We start from the raw sequence: 14,290 nt of genomic DNA, 5'->3' as shown, positions 1-14,290 counted from the left end.
TGTTGAAAAGAAATATCTCAAGATAACTTTATGATAAGGTCTCTCGTAGTGGAAATGAGAGGATCACAAGATGAAAGCTAGGCACATATATGATTAGCAATGATGAATAACATAACTTGGTTCTTCCATTAAGTTGAGTAAATCTTGAATTCACCCAATTCCCCCAAAGATTTGTCATATGTGTTAAAACTAGATAGTTTGAACATTGGAAAGGATACTTGAGTTTTCTTGTAAGCTTAAAGAGATACCAAATTTGTAATCGTATTAATAATATGTTGTTATACATTATGTAGTTTCACATTGATACATCTCCTTGAACTAATCACAAATACCTTGTACCGCCATTCTTCATGACATGACACAAATACAACTCCTAAAAACCTTTGTCAGGGAAACTTTTAATACAAAAGTCATATTGCACTCCTTTAAGATGATCACCCAGATAAATCATCGACTATGATATCATTGATGGGTCTTTCAAAAAAGATTAACTACGAATATACTACAATAATCAGATATGAGTTCAAACTTATATTGATATCATTTTCAACTCAAAATCTTAAAGTAATAATTTATGATTTTCTTGTATGTTGTTTAACTTTCTCATATATACTCAATATAAAATTTAGACTCACATTCTCAATATTGACAATTATCTTATTTTCGACAAATAAATAATAATTTATTTTCAATAACAAAATATTAAATGTTAAGTATCTATTATACACTACAACAAGAATATAAAATAACTTTAAGTGAAGTGTGTTAATAAAGAAATATTAATGACTACTAAAACTCTAATTGATGAATACTTCAACCTTTGGCATTATATATATATATATATATATATATATATATATATATATATATATATATATATATATATATATATATATATATATATATAAATATATATGATATAGATACTTTGAACACAGTATCTAAATTTATGAAACAACAATTTTTATAATAATAATAATTAATAATAATAATAATTAATAATAATAATAATAATAATTTGTATTATATTACAATATCTGTGAAAAATTGTCTTAACTTGTATTTCTACAATTACAATAATATACTAATTGTATTTTAAATAAGTGTTTTTTTTTATATACGGTATTATTATCTTTGAAATAAATATATTATTGTATGAGATACATGTACGTATATCATATTTATACATAAGTATGATAAGTGCTTAACATTATAGGGATGGGTAAACACCACACGCAAGTTCCAACATGATACATGGTGTTACGAGTACAAAGCACTAAAATTGGTTGATTAAGAACTTTTTTTTAAGCATACCAATGAAATAATTAATAATGAAATCCTTAACTTATAAGAAAGTAGGATATTTGAGTTCCAATTTCCGTGTGATAAACATGAAGAAGCTCCAAATTATAACCTCACTCCTTTCTACATAGTGAATCAAGTTGCAAAAAGAGACTTTAAAGACACCACAAATTGTATCAAATATAAACTTTTCCTTTTCCTTTAAAATAGAAGTTTGTGTGAAAAATACACTCTCTTTCAAAATAAGTATCGTTGTGTTAATTTATTATTTTGCATTTATTTATATTTATATATATATATATATTGTATTTTTTTTGTTTTTTTAATAAAATTTCCATGTAAACTAAAATAAAAATAAGATCACACCAGTTGTCTGAAAATAATACATCATTGAATTCCTTCAACGTATATAGGATTCGTCTGTCTCAATTTCTTCATCTGATCAGAGATATAATTAGATATACATAAGTAAAGGTAAATTTGTCTTAGTAAATCAATTTTATAAAGATAAATTAGAATTAATCTTACTTCCTACTTAGTTTCATAATGATATAAATAATAACAATAAAAATAAAATTGAAAAGAAAATTATGTATTTGTATTATGACATAATTTTACATTATTGTCCACATATTATTCAGTTTTATTAATTTCATGAATTTATAATACTTCTTGAAATTAAAATATGATTAATAGTGAACAAGTATGAATGAAATGAAAAGCACAGAAAAGGAGAAGATATAAATAAAAAAACGATAATAGCTTTGTTGGAGAGGCGTTTTGGAACACATTTATTTATGAGATGAAAGTTTTCTCTCTTTTCTCCCATCACTCACTCTTTCACTCACACTTTCTCTCTCTTCAATGTGGCCTTGAAAGTTGAAACAGCTTGAAAGTTGAAACTCCTCACCCATGCCACAATTTTCCTTTTTCGTTCCTCGCTTTCTCTCCTCTTTCCGGGAAAATCGAGTTCTCTCTTTTCTCTCTCTCATGTTCTCACAAGTTAGTAGTACACCATTTATTATGGTAAATTAATAAACAATAAATTAGAAGACATTATTATTTATTATGTTTTATTTATATATTATATATTATAGATTATAGGTATATATATATATATATATATATATATATATATATATATATATATATATATATATATATATATATATATATATATATATATGTATTTATATGTACATATAAATGATGATATGATCCCTTGAGATCTACTTTGCAGGAGTGAATAGCATAGCTGAGATAGAGACTTGTGGCAGCTGAAAAGAAAATCAGAGAAAGGTAAAGATTTCAGAACCCTAACGACTCTCAGACTCTGGAACTGTACGGTCCTTTAAATTCTGAGTCATGAAACCCTCAATCATATTCATCGTCGAAATTCGTGCTGCTTTTTTTTTTCCTTTATTTCTTCATCTTTTCTCTTTCTTCTTATTATTCTCCCTCTGCGTGTGTTTCTTCTGCATCAGATCCACGCCAACGCTCTCACTTCCCCTTTTATCTGTTATATGACCCTACACAGTAGGGTTTTGCCCTGTTTTTATGCTTCTCAGCATATATTTAACCGTTTTGGAGCATAATTTTTTTGCTTTGTTTTCTTCTAAAGATCTAATTTATTACTATTGTTATTATTTTTTAATTCTGTTGGATGCAGTACAATTTGTTTCTGTGGTGGTTTTCGTTTACTTTTGTTTTTTTACTCTGTAAAATAAATTTAAGAAAGATAAAATGATCTTTTTTGCGTTCTTCTTTGTGTTTATGGTAATATTCATTGCGCTGATGGGTTTTTCGAGGTATTTGTTATTTCTTTTATGGGGGTTATTTTGTTGACGTTAGTTAATTTGGTGCAGGATTTGAGTAGGTTGGTTTATCAGGGGGTACTTTGTTGGATTAGCATTGAGAGTCTCAAGGGGTGTTTGAGTAGATTGAGATGAACTGGATTGACTTTCAACCGTGTGAAGGATATGAGTGGAATTGTTTGTAAGGTTGTGCTGAAGAGATTTTGGAATGGTGCGCAGGTTGACTTTAGTTATAAAGTCAGATTTGTGTCTGATGATCACAGTTAATGTTGGACCATAATTGGCTGATTGCTGGGATACGAGGAGAAGCTAGTTAGTTGAATTGTGGCAATTGTGGTGTACTGATTTGCGAGTTGAAAGTTCTTTGTCCTTTAATTTATCTTGATAATTATGGTTAATGTTTCAAGCTCTTAACATCTTGGTGAATGGCATGTAAATGTTTTGCTAGTAATATACTTAACTAGCAGCAATATAATTTATGGCTCACTGAGTTTTGGTACTTCCCATTGTTTCTCCGTGTATCATTAATTCCCTGTAGCCTTACTCTTCGTTGTACTAAAAGAGTAAAATGGAAGCAGAGACATTGAATGCTAATCACCCTCCCAGTTTGCTTCACCGGTCGCTTCCTGCTGTTGTGCCTATGCTTTTGATTTCAATAGGATATGTTGACCCTGGAAAGTGGGTGGCAATTGTTGAAGGAGGTGCACGATTCGGATTTGATTTGATGGCTTTCGCACTTATCTTCAACTTTGCTGCAATCTTCTGTCAATACATATCAGCAAAGATTGGTGTTGTCACAGGAAAAGATCTTGCTCAGGTATTATACCTTCAACACGATGGGTTTATATAATTATACCGTTGATGCAGTGCAATTGTAAGATTTGAAAGCTTTCTGTGTTGATGCTTCAAAACAATAAAGAGATGTTCTGCACGGTTTTTGAACAATTTGTTGGATTTGTGATCTTTTAATATTTGTCCTTCACCCTTCTCAAGTAAGCAATTCCACTATAGGCAACTATAAGATGTGGAAGGGTAAAAGTTTCGAAGGTTCTTTATCAAGACGTAATGGAGCCCGAAAGATTTTTTATATTTTCCCACTCTTTTTATGTTTTTAATTTTATTTAATCGGGAAATAAAGAATATTGCGGTTTATTTCTACCCTCCTGCTGTGTATTGTTTGGCATATCAGTCCGAAATTTATAAAAACATGCTGATTAATGTTCATTTCTATTCAATCTTAATTCTACCCATCTAGATATAACTTGGAAGTAAGGACATTATACTTATTTTACGTTTCATCGATCCTGAAACTAATAAGTGAAGGAATGTCCATAGCAATGTGCTATATACTACATTATGCGGCGCTATTTGAGTCAAGATATATTGGATTTCTTTCATTTGCTTGTTAAGTTGAGTGCTTAGTCGGTAGTTGTTTCTGGCTTTTCTCTGTCCCTACAAACCACTCAGATACACACCCTTGTAGAAATTGCATAAATTATTCTGTTTTTTCTCATGGAGCTCCACCTTCTTTGTGCCAAAGATTTGCAGTGATGAGTACGACAACTGGACATGTATGCTCCTTGGAGTTCAAGCAGAACTTTCGGTGATCATGCTAGACCTTAACTTGGTAATATTTCTCACCCTTGATTACATTTCAATATTGCCTGGCTCTTTTTAGCAAAGAATATGATTTATCTGTGCTTTAACATGGCTGAACTTTTATCGACTTGACCCTGTGATTTTTTCTGTTTTGCAAGATATTGGGCATGGCACATGGATTAAATTTTCTTTTTGGGTGGGACTTGTTCACTTGTGTCTTTTTAACCGCTACTGGCGCTGTTTTCCATCTCCTTCTTTTTGTCTTCCTTGTAAGTATCATTATTTGATCATTCATCAATTTCTATTGATTCACAATACACTTACGATATATCCTTTGTCTAGGACATTGAGAAGGCCAAGATCGTGGGCCTGTTTGTGTCATGTTTTGTATTTCTTACATTTGTACTTGGAACACTCATTAATCAACCAGACATTCCATTATCCATTAATGGAATATTAACAAAGTTGAGTGGGGAGAGTGCATTTGTGCTGATGAGTCTTTTAGGAGCAACTCTTGTGCCTCACAACTTCTACCTTCATTCCTCTATTGTACAGGTATTGTTTCCTGTCATATCTAATTTTTCTAGCATCAACATCCATAGCATGCTTCCAAGCTTGTACCTTTCGTTGTGTTCTTCTGAATTTGTATACATCGTGTGGTTTGCTTGTTCTTAAGAATTACATGTCTGCATCCTGCCACATGGGAGTAGTCTTTCATGGCTACATGACATACTGCTAGAGATCTGTTATCTTAAATCAATCTTGTGCTCAAAGAAGACATGAAGTTAGTGTTGATGTAAATTTATTAAAGGGAATCACAACTATGATCAATTTACTCTATTTCAGAAAATTCTGTTTTATCTGTTTACTCTTTTAGGACGAGGTCACTTATGCGAAAATCATCCTTTCATGTATAAGATTTAGAAGAACTTAATAAAGTTGAATCACCAAATGTCCTACTAAATTTTTACGTTCCTCTAATTTAGCCTGTGTTAGAAGCATCTTTAATGTCCCTGTATAAATAGTTGAGTGGGGAGGGCATGATCACATTCCTTCCTCATGCTTGGCTAAGTCAGGTTACATTTGGTTTGCCTGATCTTTTTTAGGAATCCTTGGGTGAACATATATTTTTAAGCTTGTCTGATCTAACCAGCTTCTAGTATTTTTTTCGTAAAGGACTGCATTGAATGTACCATTTCATACCCATTGCTATTTTGTCAAATCTGAGATTTTGTTTACTTTTCCAGTGGCATCAGGGATCAACTACTATTTCTAAGGATGCTTTATGTCATAACCATTTTTTGGCCATCATATGTGTCTTCAGTGGCCTTTATTTGGTAAATAATGTGCTGATGAATGCTGGAGCAAATGAGTTCTACAGTATGGGTCTTGTTTTAACTACTTTTCAGGACGCATTATCTCCAATGGAACAGGTATCCTTTCCACTCAAAATTGATCTACACCCAGATATTTATTTACAACTGACAAAGCCACGACTGTCTTAAGCACTGAATAAAGCTAATTCTAAGTTCTTAATTGCAGGTGTTACGTAGTCCAATAGCCATGCTTGCTTTTTTACTCATTCTGTTTTTCGCAAACCAAACTACAGCATTAACTTGGGGTTTTGGTGGAGAAGTAGTTGTGCATAATTTCTTAAAATTGGACATTCCAGGTTGGCTTCATTATGCTACTATTAGAGTAATTGCTGTTTTGCCCGCCCTTTACTGTGTTTGGAGTTCAGGAGCTGAAGGGATGTATCAACTACTTATATTCACTCAGATTGTGGTAGCTTTGCAACTTCCATCTTCTGTGATCCCCCTTTTTCGGATAGCCTCATCTAGATCAATAATGGGGGTACACAAGATCCCTCAATTTGTGGAATTTTCGGCCTTGATCATATTTATTGGGATGCTTGTCTTGAATATTGTCTTTGTTGTAGAAATGATATTTGGTAGTAGTGATTGGGTGGGCAATTTGAGATGGAACGTGGGGAATGGTGTCTCTCTCTCTTATTCGGTTCTTCTTTGCACTGCTTTTGCATCATTCTGTTTGATGCTTTGGTTAGCTGCCACACCATTAAAATCTGCAAGTATTCAATTAGATGAAGCATGGAACTGGGACATGCCACAGGCTACACCAGAACCTCGGATTGATAACGAGGAAACAGATTTAAATGAAACAAGATATCATGGAGATGCATCTGTTCAGGTGATGGAACCATCACCAGCTCTAACAAGGACCCTGGAATACTCAGAATTACCTGTTGCAAGTTTTCATCATGAACTACCTGAAACTATTATGGAGCCTGATGTTCCAGTGACTACTGTAAGAGAGACTCATTCATTTACATCATTTCCTTGCTCCCTAACACCTGTTGTTAAGGAATCAACTTCCACTTCAGAATCAGAAGCAGTGCCAGCTACAAGTACTGATACTTCTGGTATTAGTTTGGGAGATGCCAAAACTTTAAAAACAGACATTAGTGCTCCTGTTGAGAAAACTGTAGAAGTTGAGGGAGATTCAAATGCCGAAAGGGATGATGATGATGGAGATTCATGGGAAACTGAAGAAATATCAAAAGTGGTCTCACTTGCCCCATCTTCAGCACCGGATGGCCCAGCATCATTCAGGAGTCTTAGTGGGAAAAGTGATGATGGAGGTAATAGCATTGGAAGTCTTTCAAGATTAGCAGGTTTAGGGCGTGGTGCAAGACGTCAACTAGCTGCTATTCTTGACGAATTCTGGGGGCAGCTTTATGATTTTCATGGTCAATTTACCCAGGAAGCTAAGGCTAAGAAGCTTGATGTTTTACTGGGAGTGGATTCAAGACTCACTGGTGCTTTGCAGAAAATGGATACATGTGGAAAGGAACATTCTGGGCACTGGATATCTGCAGGAAGTAGAGCGGAAACTCTGATGAGCTCCGCTCCATATGACTCTCCCAAGCAGCATAGGATGCAAAGTAATTTTGAGCCTTCCTATGAGCCTCGAAGGAGTTATCACTCCGTGAGGACAAATCCCGTGCAGTTTATGGATGAATATGTTCAGAGCTCCAACCGCAATCTCCTTAGTGCTGGTGAAAGGCGTTATTTCAGTGTGCGCAATCTACCTACATCCGGGTCCTGGGATAATCCGCCACCTACTGTACATGGTTATCAGGTTGCATCATATATTAATCAGGTTGGTAAAGAGACAAATTCTGATAACTTAAATGGTCTGATGGAATCCCCTTCCATGGGTATTATGAACAACTACAGGAATTCTATTAGTAATACAAACAACTACAGGAATTCTATTGCACTTGCTATGGGGCAAAAGTTGCAAAATGGTTCAGGTTTAAGCCAACCCCCAGGCTTTCAGAACATTGCTGTCCCTAATAAGAATAGCCAATTGCCATCTGAGAGGTCCTGTTATGGACCTACGGATAATTCAGTCGGTTCAGTTAATGCTAAGAAGTACCACAGTTTGCCAGACATTTCAGGATATGCCATCCCTCACAGGGATGCTTACATATCTGATAAGAGTACTATGTGGGATGGTTCTGTTGGTGGCCATAGATCTTCTGCGGGTAGGACTCATCATGAACAGTCATTATTTTCAAATTCCGGAACAAGGACAGGAGCTCCTTTAGCCTTCGATGTACTCTCTCCATCAAAAGTCTACACCAATGTACTTTCTTCCCAGTTGAGTTCTGGTTTGGGCACTGGATCCCTCTGGTCCAGACAGCCTTTCGAGCAGTTTTGGGTGGATGATAAAGTTCATAATGCTGCAACAGAAGATGTTGGAAATAGACCTAGTGCAATTACTCAAGAAACTACTTCGGTTGTGGATATAGATGGCAAACTTCTTCAATCTTTTAGAAGTTGTATTTTAAAACTCTTAAAACTGGAAGGTTCTGATTGGCTGTTTAAACAGAATGATGGGGCTGATGAAGATCTGATAGACCGGGTTGCTGCTAGGGAAAAATTTTTCTCTGAAGTTGAAACTACAGAGATGAATCAGGCAAATCCTATGGGAGAGGGTCGCTATTTGTCTTCTGATGGGAAGTCTTATTCTTCAATGAAGAATAATGAGGCAAATTGGTCTAATTTTTCTGTGACCTCAATCCCCAACTGTGGGGATGGATGTGTATGGAGAGCAGACATAATTATAAGCTTTGGGGTGTGGTGTATCCACCGTGTTCTTGACCTCTCACTGATGGAGAGCCGACCAGAGCTGTGGGGCAAGTACACTTATGTACTTAATCGCTTGCAGGTATAATTTTAGTAACCCTGTCGTTTTAGTTTCAGGTGCTCTATTTGTGGAGATATTGGTTGTTTCATGCCTCATGGAGAACTTGATATTTATTCTCCTAGCTGGGGTATATCCTTTTCCTTTGGTGGCTGCTCACCTGGAGATGTTGTTCCAATGTTATATTTATATGCAATCAGCACTAGTCAATAGAGAATCCATGTATAATGAGTGTTGTTTGTTGCTTGTCATAAAATGTTACAGATACAATCTTTCCTCTTGTAGAGTCAAGTCTACTCTCTAAAGTTTTGTTCTTTTCATTGATCTTATTTGCCAAATTTTGGCCTTGAATCAGGGTATAATTGATCTGGCTTTCTCGAAGCCTCGTAGTCCCATGACAGCATGCTTTTGCCTTCAAGTTCCCATGACGTACCAGATAAAATCAAGCTCACCTCCTTCCAACGGGATGCTGCCACCTGCTTCAAAACCAGGCCGCGGAAAATGCACCACTGCGTCTGTGGTGTTTGAGATGGTGAAGGATGTGGAGATAGCAATCTCTAGCCGAAAAGGTCGTACAGGAACTGCTGCTGGTGATGTAGCCTTCCCAAAGGGAAAGGAGAATTTAGCATCTGTTCTCAAACGGTACAAGCGTAGATTATCCAACAAACCAGTTGCCACTCAAGAAGGGATTCGCAAGATTCCCACATCAGCACCATACAACTCTTAGCATTAACAAAAGCAATGTTCCTTGGGCTGTTTTGATTTGTGAAGAAGCAGTTCATGCTTTAGATCGAAGGATACCATGGGCAGTTTGTCGCCACAGAACTGCTTCTCCGTGTACCAATCCTCGCTTCAGATTTTATTTCCTTGTATGTTATATACACATGATAGGGTTAGAATTACTATATGTAATTGCAACAGAATCGAAGGAAAAGAAAAATGGTTAGATGGAAACTGACTTCTACCATTTTGGCTTATTTTCCATTACTCCGTTCTCAACTGCATGCAAGGTGGGGAAACAACAAACAAAGCGCCCAAAAAAATTGTCGACATGTGGTCTTCTACACCATGAAAAAAATACTGTCGACATGTTTTTAATTGTGTGTTATTGTGGCACTTGGCTTGCTTGCCAAATTTTCGTTTTATCAAGTCTTACCATCTCTTTTTGGTAGGCCCAGTTATTTGAAATCACCATATTTTATCTTCTTCTCATGTAAGTTTCTGTCAACATTCACTTAAAGAAAACACCCAAATGCATTTCATCATGAGAGTAGGGACTTTCTTTCATTCACTCACTGCAACTCTAACCTAGTCTACTGCCATTTCATGCATTAGTTTTGTTTGATTCTCAAACTTCTCTAGCAAATTATCTATTGAGAATTAGATTCAATAATGCAACCAGATGACAGTGTGAAATCCACTCTAGCTTACTCCATTGTCATGTATATGTTTCCATCTCCATTTATCATTATTAATGGCGTCTGAGGCCACGAGACCCAGGTTGTAGATAATAATAACACAGGACCTAGATAATATTTAAACTGATTTTTTTACATGAAATGTAAATATCTGTGTTATGAAAATTTTCTCTTAATTTATTTCTCTCGTAACTTGATGCTATTTAAATATTTTCTTGAGGAAAATTACCTATTGACAGTTTTTTTTTTTACAAAGTTAACAAAGTTTCTGAAAAAGGAATTAACAAACTTAAATTTTTATTTTTTAATTAAAATAAAATAATAAAATAATATTTTTTTACCTAAATAAGAAAGTATGTCAAAATTTTTGTTAAAAAACTGTCAATCAATAATAGCTCTTTTCTTGAACCTATATTTTCACTTTTCACAGTTTTCAGTGTTATTGGTCTTGGCACTTAGTAACGTATTTATTTTTTAGCCCATAAAATTCTTAAACGAGTCGCTTTCAATCTGGATTGGACTTTTTAGAATGTGTTTTTTACATTTCAGAAAACTGATTCCAGAAAGAATAGAAAGTGCTAAAGAATTTTATAGGGTTGGAAGTTAAAAAAAGGAGTGCAGATTGTGTTGTCCTCTGAACATTATATACACCGCTGGTATTTTAAAATTTCAAAATAATGTATTTTGAAGTCAAAGAAAAATATAGGAAAATCCAGAAAAAATTCAAATTCATTATAAAAGCTCCCATAGTATACATCTATAACAATATATATACAAAAATATTTTCTTTTGTGTCTACGTTTTATTATTTCAATTTTATCTCTAATTATTATTTTAAAAATTAATTATTTTATAAATAATTTTTTTAACTATTATTCTAAAAACTTATTTTATCTTTATCAGTTATTTTAAAAATTTCTTTTGCGTACTTATTTTATTTTTTTAAATTTGCAATTAATAACTATTTTAACTTAAATTTCTTATTAATCTTAACTTAAAATTTTATAAAAATTAAAAAATGTCAACACATGCATGACAAGTCTTTTTGCTAGTATTAATACGGCTTAAATATACATTTGATCCCTATTTTTGTTGATTTTATTCAATTTGGTCCCTATTTTCGTTTTATGTTCAATTAAGTTCTCATTTTCGTCAAATTGTGGTCAATTTGGTCCTTTTGACTAACGGTGTTTAAATAGTTAACACGTGTCAGCTCCTGGTTTTTTTTAATTTTTTTTAATTTTTTTAATTTTTTTAATTTTTTTAATTTTTTTAATTTTTTTAATTTCAAAAAGATGGTCCACGTGTCAAGTCACAATTGTGCCACATGTCAATCCTAATGCCACGTGTCAATCCTAGTGCCACGTGTCAGTTTGTGGTAGTATTATTTTTTTTGTTCAATTTAGTCCCTATATTCGTTATTTTTGTTCAATTTAGTCTCAATTTTTGTTAAAATAAATCAATTTTGTCCCTTTCAAATTGACATTAAATTTAATATCTTTTATAAAAATTATATTAATATCTTTTCTAAAATTGACTTTTGAATTTATTATTTTTTAAATTCAATTATAAATTATTAAATTTAATTATAAATTGAATAAATTCTTATATTTAATTACTAAAAGAATATAATTATGTAAAATATTATAAGAATATAATTATTAATTTTTTTTCTAATATTTATATTCTAAAATATTTTTAAAATTGATATATAAAAATATTTTAAATATTCAAAATATTTTAGAAAAATAAACTAGTATTTGTAAAATTAACATTTACATATAAAATATTTTAGATTTTAATATCTAAAATGCAATAAAAATATTAAATATTTTAAATTTAAATGTGAATTTTACAAATGTTAATATATATTTTTAAAATTTTAATAGTTATATTTTAATAATATTTAAATAATTATATTCTATTTAAAAATTGAATCTAAGAATTATATTCAATTAATAATTAAATATTATAATTTATAATTAAATTTAAAAAATAACTAATAATAATGTCAATTTTAAAAATTAAATGCTTCTATTTACCAAAATTTGGATCTAAATTAAACAAAAATAACGAATATAGGGACTGAATTGAACAAAAATAACGAATATTGGGACTAAATTGAACAAAAATAAATAATACAACTACAAACTGACATGTGGCACTAGCATTGACACGTGGCACAATTGTAACTTGACACGTGGACACTTTTTTTGAAATTAAAAAAAATAAAAAAAAATAAAAAAAAGCAGGAGCTGACACGTGGCATGTACTGTTAAAAACGTTAACTATTTAAACATCGTTAGTAAAAAGGACTAAATTGACTACAATTTGACGAAAATGAGGACCTAATTTAATATAAAATGAAAATAGGACCAGATTGAATAAAATCAATAAAAATAGAAATCAAATGTATATTTAAGCTTAATAATAATGTTGATCTTGATTATATCATTTGTGGGTTACATAATAAAACTAAAAGGTCCACAACAATAATCTGGGCTTCCTGTGCGTCACTCAAGTCCAAGTTTTGACTCAGAAACCGGATATTTCTTTTAGTACCTTCATACGGTGAAAAGTCCAATTATCCGCATGTTGGAAATATTCTGAATTCATAACTCAAAAGTTTATCTTCGACATGCAATCTAGAATTAAAAAATGTATTCCAAAATACAAAATTTAAATATTTATTATAAATTGTACGATTTAAAATATATTTCTGGATTATGTAAGGTGAAAATATATATTGAATTACGTAATCTAGATTACATAATTCAAAAATTTGGAATTTGTAATTAAAAAATATGAGAATGTATTCTAGATTATGAAATCGGAAAATGCATTCTCAATTTCGCAATTCAGAATCTGGAATGTATTTCTATCATAATATAAAAATGTGGAACTAAGAGTATTTTAACTTTTTCTATACCTCATAAAAGTACAGGAAGAAACAATGAGGTGCAAAAAAGTAATTAGAAAATAAAACGAGGCCTACATATTATAACGCTTACTCTAAAAACAAGCTCATTTGTGATAATATTTTCTGAAGAGGAATCAAGGAGTTAGGGCATATTTTGTGCGATTTCTCCCTTTTATTTTGATTTGCTTTTTGTAATAGAAATGGTAAAGAAAAAAATGTTAATATATGGAAATAAAATTTATTATTATTATTATTATTATTATTATTATTAAATTTCGTAAAATTTTGACGGTTCATATTTTATACACACCTTTATATTTTTATTAAAGGGTGTACTTTCTATTTGTTTTATTTTAGGTTTAATTTATTTTCTTTTGTTGATAATAAATTGGATTCATTTGTAAAAATTACTTTAATTTTATATTTTTAGCTGACGTTTATTCACCATTATAACCATATTGCATATATATATATATTTTCTGATTTGAGGTTTATTGGATTCTATATTTATAAGATTTTAAAATGGACATATAAATTGTTGAATTTGACCTTTTATAATGTGCTTGATGAGTTTTAGAAATGGAGACAAATTTTGTTAAATATTTGTACAGAGAACTACGGGAATTTGATTTTACTTGTTTAAACTTATATGTTTTTAATATTTTTAGTTAGTCTTGATTTCCTCATTAACTAATATAGTGTAGTGGTTAACCAAAGATCAATATGAAAGATAGGTAAAGACAAGTGAATGATTTCTTGAATGTGTGTTGTAAAATAGAGGAAATCTATAACATCTACTAAAAATTGAACTAAAACGAACCTAAAATGTCATGAAGGTATGCAAATGCAAACTATTTGATGAAATACAAACTATTTGATGAAATGCTTAAATGAATTAGAATGGAACTAAAGTGTTTGATGAAAGTTCACTATGAATCTAGTGTATGTCTATGCATGAATCAACAATGTAGCTATCCTAAATTCAATCTAAACTTACAAAATGCTTC

The 14,290-nt window shown here is 31.8% G+C and overlaps 1 protein-coding gene across 2 annotated transcripts; it reads left to right on the top strand.

Moving 5' to 3' along the window:
* The first annotated feature begins 2,082 nt into the window (after nucleotides 1–2,082).
* LOC114191551 (ethylene-insensitive protein 2) lies at nucleotides 2,083–10,139 on the top strand. 2 transcript variants are annotated; one of them, XM_028080788.1, is made up of 9 exons: nucleotides 2,083–2,328; nucleotides 2,543–2,601; nucleotides 3,168–3,933; nucleotides 4,657–4,743; nucleotides 4,874–4,984; nucleotides 5,058–5,270; nucleotides 5,963–6,148; nucleotides 6,258–8,969; nucleotides 9,301–10,139. In XM_028080788.1, the coding sequence occupies exons 3-9, from the start codon at nucleotides 3,685–3,687 to the stop codon at nucleotides 9,670–9,672; spliced, it is 3,930 nt and encodes a 1,309-aa protein (XP_027936589.1). In that variant the 5' UTR covers nucleotides 2,083–2,328; nucleotides 2,543–2,601; nucleotides 3,168–3,684; the 3' UTR covers nucleotides 9,673–10,139. The 2 variants fall into 2 exon arrangements, with proteins under 2 accessions (XP_027936589.1, XP_027936590.1); XM_028080789.1 differs by having other exon boundaries at nucleotides 2,121–2,304.
* Nucleotides 10,140–14,290: the final 4,151 nt, after the last annotated feature.

The sequence above is a fragment of the Vigna unguiculata genome, chromosome 7, assembly GCF_004118075.2.
Source record: "Vigna unguiculata cultivar IT97K-499-35 chromosome 7, ASM411807v1, whole genome shotgun sequence".
Classification (NCBI taxonomy): Eukaryota; Viridiplantae; Streptophyta; class Magnoliopsida; order Fabales; family Fabaceae; genus Vigna; species Vigna unguiculata.
The sequence above is the reverse complement of the archived record's forward strand: the minus strand, read 5'-3'. Positions and strand labels throughout refer to the sequence as shown.

Coding starts and splice junctions, on each gene's coding strand:
- LOC114191551 (XM_028080788.1), top strand. CDS start 3,685: ATGGAAGCAGAGACATTGAATGCTAATCACCCTCCCAGTTTGCTTCAC. Junction 3,934..4,656: donor CAGGAAAAGATCTTGCTCAG/GTATTATACCTT, acceptor TTTGTGCCAAAG/ATTTGCAGTGATGAGTACGA. Junction 4,744..4,873: donor TCATGCTAGACCTTAACTTG/GTAATATTTCTC, acceptor CTGTTTTGCAAG/ATATTGGGCATGGCACATGG.